General features: G+C 36.8%; 2 protein-coding genes across 3 annotated transcripts in view; one reads left to right on the top strand and one right to left on the bottom strand.

The window, feature by feature from the left end:
* Positions 1-12096, top strand: part of LOC107037401 (regulator of G-protein signaling 9) — a 13328-nt gene extending 1232 nt beyond the window's left edge. Inside the window, exons 2-14 of one of the 2 annotated variants that reach the window (XM_015255944.1) lie at positions 5504-5724; positions 5800-5896; positions 5976-6026; positions 6114-6220; positions 6352-6468; positions 6911-7174; positions 7279-7658; positions 7779-8000; positions 8707-8940; positions 9112-9168; positions 10047-10506; positions 10941-11350; positions 11620-12096. In XM_015255944.1, the coding sequence (XP_015111430.1) occupies positions 5653-5724; positions 5800-5896; positions 5976-6026; positions 6114-6220; positions 6352-6468; positions 6911-7174; positions 7279-7658; positions 7779-8000; positions 8707-8940; positions 9112-9168; positions 10047-10506; positions 10941-11350; positions 11620-11680 (2532 nt within the window). In that variant the 5' untranslated portion in view covers positions 5504-5652 and the 3' untranslated portion in view covers positions 11681-12096. The remainder of the gene's footprint in view (positions 1-5503; positions 5725-5799; positions 5897-5975; positions 6027-6113; positions 6221-6351; positions 6469-6910; positions 7175-7278; positions 7659-7778; positions 8001-8706; positions 8941-9111; positions 9169-10046; positions 10507-10940; positions 11351-11619) is intronic. The other variant, XM_015255946.1, reaches the window with a different exon arrangement.
* Positions 12097-16408: 4312 nt separating this feature from the next.
* LOC107037404 overlaps positions 16409-16948 on the bottom strand; it is a 3517-nt gene continuing 2977 nt past the window's right edge. Inside the window, exon 6 of the mRNA XM_015255949.1 lies at positions 16409-16599. Coding sequence (XP_015111435.1) covers positions 16482-16599 — 118 coding nt within the window. The 3' untranslated portion in view covers positions 16409-16481. The remainder of the gene's footprint in view (positions 16600-16948) is intronic.

Raw genomic sequence — 16948 nt, forward strand, 5'->3', positions numbered from 1 at the left:
TTTGGGGGAGACAACACTTGTGCAACAAAGCTTTTTCGGTTTTCATCTGATTTTACCGTTTTTCCGGATTGTTTGGACTTTTGTCTGAGGAGATGAGTTACTGATGGAAAAATGGGGTTATTTTTGTTGAAAGTACGCAATGAGAGGCCGGTTTGTTCTTGGGAAATTGTTTTTTCGAAAATGGAAAATTGAAATTTTCCGGGAAAATTTGTTTCGAATTTTCCGAGAGCTATATTTACAGTTCAGGAAAAGAAATATTTTTGGTAACAAGTACAGGGGACATTGCATTCTTGTGCGTTGTCCGAAAAAGAAAAAAAGATTTTCCGGGAAAAGTTCCTTTTATTTTTCCGCATAGAAAATGAGTTGCTGATGAAAAAATTAAGAAGTAAATGCTGTTGGACATAGATAACAACAGGCAAGTCCCCCTCGGAAAATTATTTTCTTGGAAAATCTGAAAATTGAGACTCCGGGAAAATTGACTTTCAATTTTCCGAAAGTTCCATTTATCGTAGTACAAGGAACGGAAAATTTTTGCTGAAGAATGTGGGAAATATTGCCATTTATATGAACGAGAAAAATGAAAAATAGAGATTTTCCGAGAGAAGTGGTTATGATTTTCCCGGAGCTGACAGCTGAGATTGAGCAGTAAACGAGGAAAATATTTATTTCGAAGAATACAAGAGACAACAGACAAGTCCATGTTTGTAAATAACCTCTCGGAAAAATGAGAAATAGTGAATGAGATTATCGGGGAAAAAATTTGTTTTTACATTTTCCGTAGGCAATATCGAAGATTGAGGGGTCGTCAAGCTGTGTTTGGAAGTGGAAATTTCCCCAGCTATAAGATGGGGTGAGCTTGAGATCCATTTAGGGGTGGGTGGAAGGATGGGGGGGGGGCGAATCCGGCATTAGGAAATTGACGATTTTTGAGATATCTGATTAGGGGGATTTACCCGGGGGGTCAGGGTAATAGGATCGTTTTGCGCCCCTCGTCCTTCATTTAAGATGAGATATAATCTCACATTTGAATAATCCCTGCAATCCATCACTCTTCAACTATCGAAAAAAAATTTTCGGAAAATTGAAATTGCGGAAAAAAGGAGGTGAAAATTTTTTCCGATAAATAAAATAGCGGAAAAATCACGACAATTTTTTTTTTCGCTGAAGTGTCAAACAGATTCTCCTCCACTCAAAGGCGCCACCGTCGATGTCAATGGCGATACAATGTACACATTGATAGTGCGCCAAGTCGAGAGTTCATCAACCCAATGAATAAACACAGCTCTAGGCCGATGTAAATCCTATCAATATCGTTCAAGAAGTTTTAAGTTTTACTTATACTCAACTTTCATCAACTCCACGACTACGAAAAGCCCTCCCCAATGCCAAAATGAATATTTAACCTCCCAAGGAAAAAAGTTTGAGGTTAAAATTACATTTTCACTCGAGAACAGCTGCAGTAAAAAATTCTAACCTCAAAACTTTTTCGTTTATTTTTTTTAAATTAGTTTTCCGCAATTTATGAAAACTCTGGAGAGTGAATCGTATGCCGTCATACGTGAAAAATTTGTTGGCACGTAACGATGAGAGTGGCGTTGAGAATGGTAGGTTAAAATCGTGAAAAGTTCAGTCGGTCGTCACGTTTTGTACGCATTTGGCCTCGTACGATATAATCCGAAGGGGGGGACCTTGGTACTGATTTCGATGCTTCCGGCAAAACACCCAGTCTACCTCTTTGACTTTTGCCCCACCCACTCAGATAAAATAGAATTTCCTGTATATGTGTGTGTGTGTTGCAAGAACGTAACTATCGACTTGACGAAAATAAAAACATTCATTTTCTTTCAGCTGATTTATTTCCAACGGAAATGGAGTCGTAAAGACGTGATCCGACTTTTCGTATATTTCTTCATTTACTCGGCTAGTCAATATCTCGGCAATTACCGGGAGTGGAGAGTTTAAAGTTGTGGCATTAGAGGGCGGGGAAAATTTACCGACAATTAAAAAAAAAGACAATGATTTTTGCTCTTGTCGTTCTCGAGATAGAGTCAACTCAACATTTGGATTTGAGAGGTGCGGTCAATACTCGCGCCCAGGCGTTTCTGAAACGACTGCGGTAAAACGGATTAATGTTTTTTAGATTCCATCGGAAATTTCCTCGGATATCCGATCAACTCAATATCAGCCCACATCCCCTTTTTTTCACCCTAGGAAACTCTGAGAAATGAACGACTTCCGGTTCCTTTGTTCTTTTTATCATACCCCACCTATGTTTGAGATTCCTCAGGGGAGATAGCTGATGGGAGTGACTTTCATCGAAAAGCCAAGTATATTTACCCACAAATTAAAGACAAAAAAAACAACAATCGTTTTTGTTTCTGTTATTGCCGGGATACAGTCAATTTAACATTTGGATTTGAGAGTTGCGGTCAATACTTGCGCCAGGCTATTCATGAAATTATCGGTAATAAAGGGGTCGTCTTTTTTTAGATATGATGGAAAATTTCCCTAGCGATTCAATAAAACTACCCTCAATCCCCCCCCCCCCCCCCCCCCCCCNCGTCACCTCTAGAAAATCCAGAGAAATGAAATATTTCTACTTTCTCCATATTTTTATTTCTCATCTCTCCACCCACTCTAGAGCTTTCTTGAAGTAGATATCACCGCGGGAATGAGGATGACAGTTGGGTATTGGATGTATATTCCATCTGCAGAAATTCCCAGAACGCTCCGGTATGTAGTTTACTATATACTGTCTTAAGAGCCACTGGGCGTTGATCGACTATACCACGAGGATATCTGTCCGATGAATACGTAATGGATGTAATGCAATATCCAGTGGGTCAACCTTATACTAGAGTCGCTGGATTTAACTCCATCACATGTACTGTAAAGCTCTAAAATCGGGCTTAAGCCAATGCACTTAGCGAACCTAACCTGAATTCCAAAATAAAAGAATTACCTGCGCGCGGTATTTCTCTTACGCGCTGAGGGAATTGCGGAAGATGTTGAAAGATTTATTTCGATCTTGCGGCACTTCATCCTTGTCCGGTATTCCAGTGTGCGGAGAGATATTTTTCCGCGCGGAATTCTTGTCTCCGCGCGGAGGATTTTCATCTCATCATGAGCTGCGGAGGAAATGAATTTCTAGGTTCAATGAGGAAAAAATTACCCTTTCGCGGAAATTTTTTTACCCTCCTAATGTACGTAAAAAAAATTTCCCCGCGGAAAAAAATTCCGCATGAACGAAATCGTACAAAGATGCAGCGGAATAATTTAAAAATGGATGAAACCTTTATTTCTCATTACTCAAACATGACAAAAAGATTTCTCTCGTGCGGGAAAAAAACTGCGCGTAGATAATGCAAAAACTATTGAAAGATGCAGCGGAATAATCTAAAGTTGACTCCACTTCTTTTATTTCCGTAATCCACCTAAAATAGAAAACTCTCTCAGTATACGAATCACATTTCTGCGAATTCTTTTGTTACCGGAGGTAAAGATTCTGTTCTCCTTGCGGAGTAAAAAAAAAATTCAAATGGAGATTTTATTCCGGTGAAAAAGTTGTTACCGATTTTTCCTCCGAGTTGAAGAGGAAGATGAGACGGATGCGGGAAGAAGTTTTTAAAAGTTAAATGGTGAATAGTGAATGTGTCTGATTTCTTTCTACTCCATACCTCGGATTTTAAGAGTGCATTGTTGAATAGGAAAATGGCGTCCTTACGGCGAGTGCAGTAGGCCTTTCTACGGGTGTCTTCGCCTTGTCTGATAATGGGGTCGATAATCACCCCACTCGACGCATCGGCACATTCCGCATCAATCAAAAAAACAAGACGACCCGTTTTGCCCCGAAAAATTTACATCCGCCAATTGTGCGGCAAGCACTGGGGCACAATGGGTCGTCTTTTTTCCACTCCAGCGGACATGTCGCGATTCATCGAACGCCAGTAATCGTCTTCATCGTCCACTGGTATCTCACGATCCCTGAATATGCATGAATATTTCTAAATTCAATTCATAGCTTCTCTAGTGAATTTAAATTGCAGAAATTTATTGCATCGGTGATATATAGGTTTTTGCAGATGGGAAAAAAATTTCTCCAGTAGTATACACCCACTCCGTCATGCTCACTCCACTTTTTTCCCCCTCTAGAAAAGGGAGTTGATGGAATGGGTGGGAGGAGGTGGTTATGCTCTGCCCATTGCAGCTCAGCTGACGTTTGTCTAGCGATCCGGTTGCTGACGCGCTTAATTACTCCAGTTGGAATTGCCGGATACTCATCAATACCACCGGATATCTTTGTTCCACCTACGTATTGACTCTTATTTTTGATTTCCGCACTGTTCGCGAGTTTCATAATTTTTTTTTTTTCAAAGTAATGCATCCTTTGAGATTATGAAGTAATGGATGCCTGGGGTGCGCAATGACCCCATTCGATAGATTGAATTTTTTTTAATGAAGCTCAAATTTTCGTTCCCATTTTTGAGAAATTTTTTAAGATTATTTTTTGCGACATTACTTTCTTGGGATATTTCCGGCATTTATTCCCTGGAATTTTTTTTTCTATTTTTCTACTCCATCTTGGCAAACACCACTTTATTAAATTTTTCGGTAAATACTCGACAATACCGTTTTCCAAGTAAAATACGATGATGGAGAAAGAGGGAGAGGAAAAAAGTCTGGAGGACATTTTTTTTTTACTTTTCCTCTGTCAACAATTTGCGCCTCGAGGGGGTTATGGTACACCGTTACCTCACCCACACAATTTTTTATACTCCACAGTTATCATTAGTGAGACCTCGTTGGTGGTATAAAAATGCATGAGTCGTCTTGTTTTAATTTTGTCTCTGTCTTTATTAGTTTTAATATATTCTTACATTTATGACACTACGGAAGATGACACCCTGTGGGCGTTTTCGTTTTTTCTATTTAAAAAAAAATTTTTTTTTGTGTCTCGTATTTTCTTGTTGGTCCACCGGAGATTGTAAAGGCCAGGGGGACTCAGGTGTACGGCGAGAATTTATTATTATGTTTTTGGGATCATTGTTTGGGAAGAGAATCGAAATGGCGTGATTTTTTTCCGCAGAATGGGCCGCGGAGGTTTTTCGACTTTAATCGTCGATATCTTCTGAACGCATGGTGACAGAAACCTGACTCACCGCTCATTCGAAAGCCAGGAAAATTTACGATTACTCCCAAAAAGGAGCCCGTTTTGCCCCAGTAGATGTTGTGCAGTCGCATGTACAAAACGTGGAATTTTGGAGGTGCGGTCAAGTCCTGCGTCAAGTTGTTTTCAAAATTTCTGAGGCAAAACGGGTGTTTTTTTTTCCGCAATTTGATGGAAATCTCCCCAATTGGTACAAGGAATCATCGCCAATGACCGGCGGCTGTCGTTTGCCTGAAAAATTTGAATCGAATGATTTTTTTTCCCGCAAAACGCGTTGCGGAGGGTTGCAGAGGATTTTGGTAATTGATGCCGATTTTCATCGGTGTAATGTTACAGTGGGCGTGCGGGGGTGACTGGAGTGATGGGATGGGGCCAGAGCCCCATGGAGTTCGGGTAGGCCCGTCTCCGGCCCAGCTCCCCAGCCCCCTCCGCCATCGTAATCGTCACCGATCGTGCAAGCGAAGAGGTGGGCCACCTCGTACGCGATGGAGGCAGGTAGTACTCAACAACGTAAGGAGAAGGTACCACGTGTACACAGACCTTGCGCCTTCGATAAGGTAAATTATCGAAAAAAATTTAATGAGAACAGCTTATTAAAAAAAAAAAATCTTCACAATTTTTTTTTTTAATAGATGGAGGGGCTGGTGCGGAAGATGCAAGACGCGGAGAACGGTGTGCCCGTTGGCAGCCAGAAACAATTTCTCACGTCAATACCTTCGGCATTCATGGGTAAGATCATAAAAATTAATTGAAATTATGTTTTTAATGGAGCGAGATGAAAAAAAAACAATTTCTGATTTTTCCGCAGGCTACGATCTCATAGAGTGGCTGATAGACCGACTCTCGATCGATGAAACCGGTAATTGTCAATTCACCCGTTCTCCACTAATTTACAAAAATGAAAAATTATTTTTTTTTATGACAAAATTGGTTTTTGTTATGACAGAGGCGGTCCATCTAGCCAATCAGCTGTGCCAATATGGTTATTTCTTCCCAGTGAATGATTCCAAAACTCTCACTGTTAAGGATGACAGTTCCCTCTATAGATTTCAGGTAGGTAATTGATAATTAATTGAATTATGAACTAATATCGTTAATTATTCATCATCATTGATTAATAAATTTCGTAATGAATTTTTTTTTCTAAAAAAAATATTGATTAAATTGGCTCAATATTTTTTTAGACACCGTATTATTGGCCTTGGCAGCATCGAACACCTGACAATGTCGAGTACGCGATATACCTAGCAAAACGCACTCTGAGGAACAAACAACGTCACGCGCTTGAGGAATACGAGATTGTGAGTTCCTTCAAGTTGATTCACAAATTGAAGACAAAAAAAAAATTTCTTCTGATTTCCAGGTGTCTAGATATCTCTGAAAATTTAGATAATTTTCACAAAAATTATCTACACCCAAAATCCAATGTCCCAGATAATTTTTCTAGATGATTGTCCAAAAATAGAAAATCAATTATTTCCGCCCAAATAATCTCCCCGAAAATAATCTACTCCTGAAGCTGCAGATAATTTGCCAGATAATTTTTTAGCTAATTTTTAACGAAAATGAAAAAATAATCAATTTTTCTCCAGATAATTTTCTGGATAATAAAAATAAAAAAATCACTTCAAATGAACGCAAACTTGAACAAATGGCCACCCCATTTTATCCCGTTATTTCCCCCAAAAATAATATAAAAAAATGCTCAAGCTGACGCCTCGACGTTGTAAATAAAAATTTCAGGAATCACTGAACAGCCTGAGAAAAAATCTAGCCAACAAATGGGAGTTGATACAGATGCAGGCGGAGGAGCAGGTGCGTCTCTCCAAGGAGCGTAAAAAGGGTGATAAAATAGTGAGTGATTCGCAAGAGCGTGCGTTCTGGCGTGTCTACAGGCCACCCCCAGGATGCCCAAGCAGTCTCGAGGTCGTTCCAGTGCCAACAAGAGCTAGACCTGGTGCAAAACTCCCCGTCAGGAAGCGAACGCTCAATGATTTGCAGCGCGAGGTAATTTCCGCCAATAAAAAATTGACAAAAAAAAAAAAATTGTTGGTCATTTTTTGTCACTCGACCTCATCAATGAATTGTCGTCAATAAAATTTTCTTTCAAGGTTGAACTATTGAGAAACAGTTTGACTCGCACACGAACAAAGGTATCCGTAGCCATTGAAAATTTAAAAACTCATTACGAAACGTACACGGAGTACGATCCGATGATAGTGCCACCCCAGCCGTCAAATCCCTGGATGACGGATGATCAGTCATTCTGGCAACTGAATAGTCCTCTTGTCGATGTACCTACGGAAAAGCGGGTCAAGAGGTGGGGGCTATCCATGGAGGAGCTGATGTTTGACCCCACGGGATTGCTAGAGTTCACTAATTATCTTAGGAAGGAGTACAGCCATGAGAATATCAGATTCTGGCTTGCTGTCAAGGATCTGAGACACTGCAATCAGGCGCACATTGGAGATAAAGTCAATGAAATTTTTCGGTAAGTATTTTTTTTTTTAATTTTATTTCGCTATTACGCTTTCCCATGAAATTGATGGTGCGAGGCATTATCTTTTAGATGATTAGATAATCATGCTGATGTGGCTATTTTGATTTGCAGGGAATTTTTGGCACCTGGAGCACCGTGCGAAATAAACATTGATGGAAAAACAATGGAGAGAGTCCATCAGGAGATGAAAAATCCTAGCAGATTCACATTCGATGCTGCTGCTGAACATGTTTACACACTTCTACTTAAAAAGGACTGCTATCCTAGATTCATAAGGTCTGATCATTACAGAAATCTACTGGCTGCTGGGGTACAACCACTGCAGAAGAAAAGGTATGTAGATTTTGATGGATCAGATTTATCTGGAGATGAAAAAAAGATGAGTCAATTTATCTTGTTATTTTGAGATACAAAAAATTCCTCAATCGTTTTTTTCAACTCATCTATTTATCTGAGACCATTATCTCAGGTGAATTTTAATCTAGATATTTTATATATTTATCTGGAGAAAATTCGAATGATGTATGCAGTAATAAAAGGTCCCACATCTCATGGTAAAAAAAATAATTAATTTCTGTATCTAAAACTGGATTAATATTCCAGATAAATATATATCTAGATAACAGATGGCATCGTCAGACAGCTAATTTATAATATCCCACAAATATAATTCACGACGTCTAAAGACCGATGAGACTCATGGGAGATTAACATCTCGGCGATCTAGATGATCATCTAAAACGAATATTTATCTTAGATACATATCTTGGTAAATGATAGAACAAAATGTACGTTCTTCCCTCAATTAAAAAAATTTTCCATTCATTTGATGAGAAAAAATCATCTACATATTTATGCAGTTCTAGATAATTTGAATATACTTCTGAGATGAATATTTATCTTAAATACATATCTTGGAAAATAAAAAAAAACGCGTGTTCCTTCTCAAATTTAAAATTTTTTCCATTTATTTGATTAAAAAAAATCATCTACATATTTTTCCAGTTCTAGATAATTTTTCAAAAAATCTTTTGCACAGATTTTTCAATTTCGGGGGACAAACGAAGAAAAAAACCACAGCCTCAGGTGGTATGGGTGGTTTGCAGCAAGCAAGTATGGGTGGTTCAACGAGTGGTGGTAGAAGAAGGGGCAGTGATCGAAGTCTATCAGGATCAGCCCATGAATTAGCTGTCTGTGGTATACGTGACGTGACTACTGCCCCCAGAGTGCCACATTCCCTCAGCCAACAGAATCTAACGGATATTCCCTACAGGTACAGTGTAATAATTACAAACTATTTATCGATAAATAAACGTGTGACATTTCCGTGACATTCGACACGCATCACATAAACGCTAAAATTTTTTAGTGGACAACAAAAAAAAAAAAAGAACTTTTTTCTCTTCTTTCTGCAGTGAAAAATGTTGAATTCCGGTATTTTCAGGGGAGACCTGGAGCGTCTCACTAAGAACATTTCCAGGCCTAGTCCACGTAGTGTTCAGTAAGTCCTCAATGACAATGAGAAGACCAAGAAAATTGGAAATTATTTTTTTTCAAAAAAATTGTTGATATCTGTGCCCACAAAATTATCCAAACGTTGTTGTGCAATTCATGTATTTTTTGAGATTATTGTGATAGTCTGAATGTCATACGGGGCTCTCTGTGCATGAATGTTCATTATAATTATCCTTTTTTATTGATGAAAAAAAAAATTTATGTGATTTATTTTCAATTTTTAAACAAAAATTATTCGTGTCAATTTAATTGTTTTTCTGTAAATAATTTCTTTAAAAATCGACAAAGAGGGTTGAATTCATCCTCATTGGATAGATCGAACAATTTTCATCTTCAATTCAATGCATATTCTTTGAATCTATCCAATGGGGTCATTTTTGACCCCTCACCCCTCCAGGAACTCACCCCTGAAACTTCTGCATACAAAACTCCTCAAATCACATATAGAATTCTTGTTGTATTCTATTTTTTACCATAATTATCTCAATGTATTCTGATAATTGATGTGCCTCCACTCCTCGACGTAATTACCCCTCCCCCTCCGACTACCCCGCCCCCAACACACCAACAAAATTAACAAAGTAAATGAATAAAATGAGAAGTCCTGAAATTAACATCTTCATATTAATAAATATGCAATTATCTCCTCACGCATTGGTTCTACAAAAATAACCCATAAGACCATTTTTGTGGGAAATTTAACCCCCCACAAAAAAGGTCTTATAACATTTCCCCCCAGAACCCACCCCCACCGAGATATTCCCCAAAAACCCCCGACATCTCCTGGAATCCCTCAATCACCTCTAGAAATGAAGAATAATAAAAAAAATAAATAAAATGACATAATGAAGTTCGTGTTGCCAGGGATGCTGGTGCCACCGAGACATCAGTGGTTCGCCCTATGGACGACGTGTGCCCCTGGGACGCAGCGCCAGGTCCGAGCAACGAGCCAGACGCAATCGCCGGCACCTCGTCAGGCTCGACTGAGCCCTCCAACTGGTCTGGTATGCCATTACCACCGGACACTGGGTCAAGAGCATCACGAAAGAATTCCTCGCAATTTGACTCGTGCAGTTCTTCTTCAGATGTTAGTATAGCCATTGCTGAGGCGTCTGAACGATTGAGAAAAACTTGTGGCCTCCAGCACTCGACCACCATAGCCGGGCCAAATTTAACGAGAAATTACTCGGTTGGACCAGTGCTCAGGGTCAAATTGGCGGATACCAGCAGATCTTCGGTGTCTTCGTGCAATTTTCCGTCACCACAACATAGCTTTGATCTGTCTGGGGGGCATCTCGGGGGACAGGGGCATCCGGTTCTTCAGGTTAGTCGAGTTTTTATTTTTTTTTACTTTTTTCCTCATTTTTTTTACTTTTTTCCATTTTATCATTTTATCTCAGATAATGGCTTTAGTTAATCTATCATCTAGATACGGCCGTGATTTTATCTGAGATGAATATTTATTCTGGGAAAACATCCTGGAAGACAAAAAATATCTGTTTTAGATGCATATGAGAGATAAATTTATATCTAGATGGGGAGATTCATCTTAGATAGCGATGTGAGATAATTATTCATCTCAGATAGTTGAATCAGGAGATGAGAATGTGAAAGACGTGATTTTTTTTTCATTAACAAAATTTCATGATTCATCTCATGGCCAAAAATTATCTAGATAGTCTCAGAATTTGGGATAATTTTTCCAGATAAATCTGTAGATAATTTTTAAAAATTGAAATAAATGTTTTTCCTCACCAGCTTCATCAACTAGATGTCGCCAAAAGTGTCCCAGAAGAGTCTGAGAATTGGAGTACAGAGGAGAGTGCTTCAGAGCTCGATGACTCGAAGGAATCGAGAGCCCCAGGGATAGCGCCACTCATAAGTATCTCAACAATAGTAGGTGATATTGCTGGTGAATCTGGGGAGCTCGATGATGACAGCATTCCTGTGACAATTGAGGAAATACCAGAAGTTGAGGAAAAGTCGAATGAAAAAAGTGATGAACATTGCGAGGGGAGAGAGACTGATTCTGGAGAAGAAGCACAAGTTGTACCTGTCTGGGTCCCCGAGGATAATGAAAATGATCCTGAGGGACCGAAGAAGGGGGGCGAGCAAGTGCCGGGGGAACGTGACAATAATGTTAATGAAGTTTGCCCATGGGAAGATGAGTAAGTTCATTAGAGACTTTCACAGTCACTGATTATCTCTCGTAATTAATGCAATAATCTCTATTATCAATTCTTCAATTTTGCGAGTCGTCTGGGTAATTGGGGAATTGTCTGGGGAATGCGATAATTTCATGAGCTTAAATCGAAGGAATGAAAACTCGACATCTATTAGTTCTTGGGATTATTTGAAGATTAATTGAGATTGATGTAATTATTAATTTTGGCATTTTTAAAAATTGAATTAAAAAAAAAATTTTTTTTCTTTTCAGGGAAAATTGTAGAGTGGATGCACCCTATGTAAAGACCTATGCGACCCTAGGATATTTGTAGAGGTGCTTGAGGCAGATGAACATTTTTAGACCTGAAAATATGAAAATGAGAATTTCGTCGTGAAGAGGAGTAATTGTATAAATTTTTGCTGCATTTGGAGGTGTCTGGCGGTATTACCCACGGTTTTCTCAATCAATCTCGAGTGTCAGCGGTTCAATAACCCCCGCAACGTCTTGGAAATTATTCACAAACACCAAAACAGGTACAAAAACTAATTGTATTCACTAAGTAATGAAGATAAAACAGAAAATTCGTCGAATAACTCTCGAAATGTTTTCAAAAAAGTCGATCAATCCGCCATTTCTTCAATTGTCTAATTAATTCGTTGATTAATTAAGCAGATTGAACAATTAATTTAATTAATTTTCTTTAAAAAAACTAATTTTACATAATTTAAAAAAAAATAATGATGTTTGATACGAAATAAAACGAAAATTGGAGAAATAATTCACGTTTTTCGGTTGAAAATCAATTGAACACTCAATAAATCATCAATTAAACATAAAAAAGTAATTAATATAACGAAAAAAAAATATTTATCCGTGTTGAATCGAGAAATATCCACTCGATGATTAAATACGTATATCGACGTTAATTGAATAAATAAAAAATAATTTAGAGCGTGTTTAGACTATTCGTAATGTTGATCCTCAATTAGTGATTAATAATTAGTCATGTGAAACGCTTGGTAATTTAGATAAATTAGTCGAGTAGATTAACGAGTCGTCCAGGGAATTTTTGCAAAGTTTGTGGAATCAATAAATTGTTTTTAGATTTTTTACAGAGGATTTGGCTCAAGGCGGACTGTCATTAATGAGCCCGTGACCTCCCCCTTGGGCTCCCATCTTCAATGATTCACAAACTAATTAATAAATAATTAATTTTCATGATTATTTTCGATTTAAAAAATTAGAGAATTGAAAAGTTGCTTTTTTCGCATTAAAAAATTGTTTTCTGGGATCAACTAATTTAGTTGGGGAGTGTTTTCAATTGAAAATTGAGATAGTTGATTTAATTGAGGGATTAATTAATCAGTTGAGGCCCTGGATTGAATTTAGGACATGCCGTTGTAGTTTATACATCGATTGAAGGCTTTTGTGATAGTAGATTACAGTGGAGTCAGTGTCTATCGAGTTTGTGTGATTCAAAAAATGTTGATAAACCTAAAAAAATGATTAATCATTGTTAGTCGATTAGAGAGAGGTCAGGTAGACTGTTTATTGAATGTTTGTAATTAATAAATTCAATAAATTACACAGAAAAAAAAGAAAATGAAAAAAAAATTGATTCACTTCAATATTAATGAAGAAAATCATTAGTTAGTTGTGATCAGAGGCTTCAGAGACTGCCACTGCCCCGGAGTCTGAAGTACTCAATCACAAAAGGACAATTAATCATGAATCAACAAAAAATGAAGAAAAAAACACGACAATTAAATGCTTGAAAAAAATTTCAAATGAAAAAGGTGAAAAATTGCAAAATAAAATGAGAAAATCAGTTCTCCGTTTATAAAATTCACTCAATTTATTGATTAATCATCTAATTAATTATTACAATTGTTTAAATAATTATAAAAACATCGGAAAGACTTGTAACAATTTATTTTTGCGGATTAATTCGAGAGAAATTGAAGAAAAATGCGAGGAAAACATTTCTGATGAGAATTTTGTTGAATGATTTATGATCTCGAGTGATTAATTAATTAAGAGGATGGAGGAGAGGGGGTGATTGATGATTGACACTCGATAGTGACTGAGAATCCCTCCCCAGGCACTCAACAGAAGAGAAATTAACGTAAAAAGCAGACTCTTAATAATCGTCAGCTCAATCTAAGTCTAGAGTGATTTTAATCTTAGGAACATTACCATTAACTATTAATTAATTAATTAATTAATTAATGATAATATAGGGGTAATGATGGATACAGAGAGATGGATAATATATATTTGCCGTTGTGCAACACCACTGCAACCCGAGATAAACTAATTTTAATGGAGATGAGAAAATTAAATTTAATGAGTAAGAGGAGAATAATGGTCAGTTGGTGGGTAGCACTTGATATTACGCACTAGCGGTGACAATTTGTAGGTTTAGATCTAGATTTTTAATGCAAAAAGAACATTGAGCGAGTGATGTTGAGGATATGGCAGGGGGATTGTTGCGGGGAGGAAATTGATCCTCGAAAAATTACATTTTTGGGGTTTTTTTAATCGGTGAAATTTAGGAATCCCAGTCAAGTGAAATTTTTCGATTTGTTAATTATGAGATTATCACAAGAACGAGGGGTTTTGGGGGAAAATGTCAAGAGACATTTTTTGTAATTTATATTGAAGATTTGGGAAGAGGTGAGATTGATCCATTGATTGGAGAATTTTGTTGAATATGATGACATTTTTGGGATTGCGACATAATTAAAAATGATCGATTAAATCTACTATTGGTGAATATTACTGACAATTCAGTCTAGTTTTTTTCAAGTCAGACATTTCACACGATTTCAATGCACCTGGACTCAATATGTTCGTTGGGACATTTTCCATCAACTCGCCGGACGATTTTGTTTGGATAAATACACTAATGAATAATTATGACTGTTTGTTTGAAAGTTGATTGGTATTGCCATGTGAAAATGCAACTATTAAAATAAAACTACAAATTAATAAATGGGAAAGCCGCACGGTAACTCAATAGAGAATGTTCCAACGAACATAATGAGCCCAATGACATTAAAATCAAATGAAACCAGTGACTCAAATGACCGTTAATAGAATGAGTAATTAGTTGTATTCAGACATCTCAACGAATGACTCTTGGTATTTATTAAATCCATGAATTTCAGTTATGAATCCCAGTCAAGTGGAATTTGTCGATTTATTAATTATGATATTATCTCAAGAGCTAGTGGTTTTGGAAGGAAATTCCCAAAAATGTAATTTTTTAAAATCCAAATCAACGAAACTCTGAATTTCAAAGGGAAAAAGATTTCTTTTGTCTTGAGAAAATACGATAATCGATGGAGGGACATTGCTTGGTACTTACCCCTCATTAAACAACAACCAAAAATATCACAAAGAGAAAAGTAACAAGCGAAGACAACTGTTCAACAATTCATCTGACGTTCAATCAATTCTACTATTTTTTTTTCTAACAATTGTGATTTTCAAGACTCGATATATTTTTTCTCAGTGACATAAAATCATTTGTTTACATCAAGTTCTCGAAGAGCGATGAAAACCAGAGATTTATGATTCAATTGGGGGAGTACATTCGAGTTCGATTAAGAAGTACCTGAGAACTAAAGCCAGAGAGATAGAGAGAGAGAGAGGAAAATAAATAATTAAAGTATTATTTAGGCCTATGTCGATTGCTCCACAAAACAATCGTAATATAAGTACATCAATTTACCCCAGAGATGATCCTGATTAGGATAATGAAGTAAAAAAACCCTGGATAACGAATTCAATGAATAATTTAATTAGTTTATCGTCTCGCTTGTGCTCCCATATTTTCCTCGTTTTATTAATTAAATTTTTGTACTCGAAAAAAATACAAAAAAATATCGTCCATCACCGACTCGAGGTAGAATGTTCATCTAGGTGTCGAATAAAATGCAGTTGTATTTGTTTAAAAGAACTGGAGAAATGAAGAATTCAGTAGTTGAAGGAAAAAACAAGAACAGTCATCAGTTTTTCATGAATATCTCGAAAACTAAAGGAGATGGGAAAAATTTTCATAGAACCTTTTTTGCGGGGCGAGAATTTCTCCACAAAAATGGTCCTGACAATAATTTCCCTATCTCTCGTAGATTCCGAGATATTTTCAAGAATCTAAAAGAGTTCTACTTCATTACTGAATCTTCTTTTCAATTACTCAAACACTCGTTCGATTTATTCAGTTCGATTCAACATTTTCATTGTGAAATACTTGCTGATGATTGATGTGTGCCTAATGAGTTGCCATTGCCCTTGATTAAATTATAAGGAATGAACAATTGATGATTGAAATGAAATTCTAATGAAAGTAGAAATTCCAACATTTTGCTAGATTAAAAAAATTATCTGATTCTGTTGTAACAAATTTCCATCGCAAAATGATCATTGAGAATGAAGAATCATCAAGTGAGGAGAATTATTTGCAGCATAAATGTTATTTACACAAAAAGATTGTGAAATGTTGAGAAAAAAAAACAAAACTTGAAAACTCGAGGAAAAAAAATGTTAAAATGGGCTTTAGTGTATATAGTTTTGTAAAGTGTTATTAGTAACAAAAAAAATGTGAAAACCCTTGGAGAGTCGTCATTTCGATGGAAATGATCGGTGGTATTGCCGGGTCATCTTAGATACAAGAGAAAAAAAAACGAAAAATCAAAGGGGAAAATTAATAAAAATAATTAAAAAATGTTATAGAGCAGTATCGAGTGCCCGCAATGAGTATGACACATTGTCTGTTACAAATAGAATTTTAAGAGCAAAACAAGTCATGAAAAATGGCGCTTCAATGAACGATTTAAAAAAAAACAACCGTAAATGATGGAAAACCTTTAAATTGTGAAACGCGTAACTTAAATCTTATGAAAAAAAAAATGAAAAAAAATAATCGATACGTTTTTGTTGACTATGGGTTGTATATAATATATACGTATACGTATAAACAAGTGCATAAATAATTGTAAGCTGTCAAAAAGAGGAAAAAGGAAACTAGAATGTCATAATAAAGAAAATTACAAAGTAAGATGTAAACTGTTGTGTTTTATTTGCCATTAAAATTACAGGTTTTTTTTTTCATCAATCAACTGGTGATGCTAGACACATTGGCAACGTTGTGATGGACAGTGTGAGGGGTAAACGAGACACTGATCCATGCAGTAGACATCAGCACCGATTTTTCCTTCTAATTCGCCTACTGCTGTACACTCCTCTCTGAGAACAATAGGAAAATAAATTTTTTTATGTTACTTCCGGTCATGTATTAATTGTGACGTCATTTCCGGTCACGTGACTTTTATTATTACGTCACTTCCGGTCACGTGATTTTTAGTTCTCGTGACGTCACTTCCGGTCACGTGATTTTTAGTTCTCGTGACGTCACTTCCGGTCACGTGATTTTTTCTCTCTCGTGACGTCACTTCCGGTCACGTGATTTTTATTTCTGGTGACGTCACTTCCGGTCACGTGATTTTTAGTTTTCGTGACGTCATTTCCGGTCACGTGATTTTTATTTCTCATGACGTCACTTCCGGTCACGTGATTTTTATTTCTCGTGACGTCA

This window comes from Diachasma alloeum, unplaced genomic scaffold (genome assembly GCF_001412515.2).
Source record: "Diachasma alloeum isolate Michigan unplaced genomic scaffold, Dall2.0 Dall_scaffold_00219, whole genome shotgun sequence".
Taxonomy (NCBI): Eukaryota; Metazoa; Arthropoda; class Insecta; order Hymenoptera; family Braconidae; genus Diachasma; species Diachasma alloeum.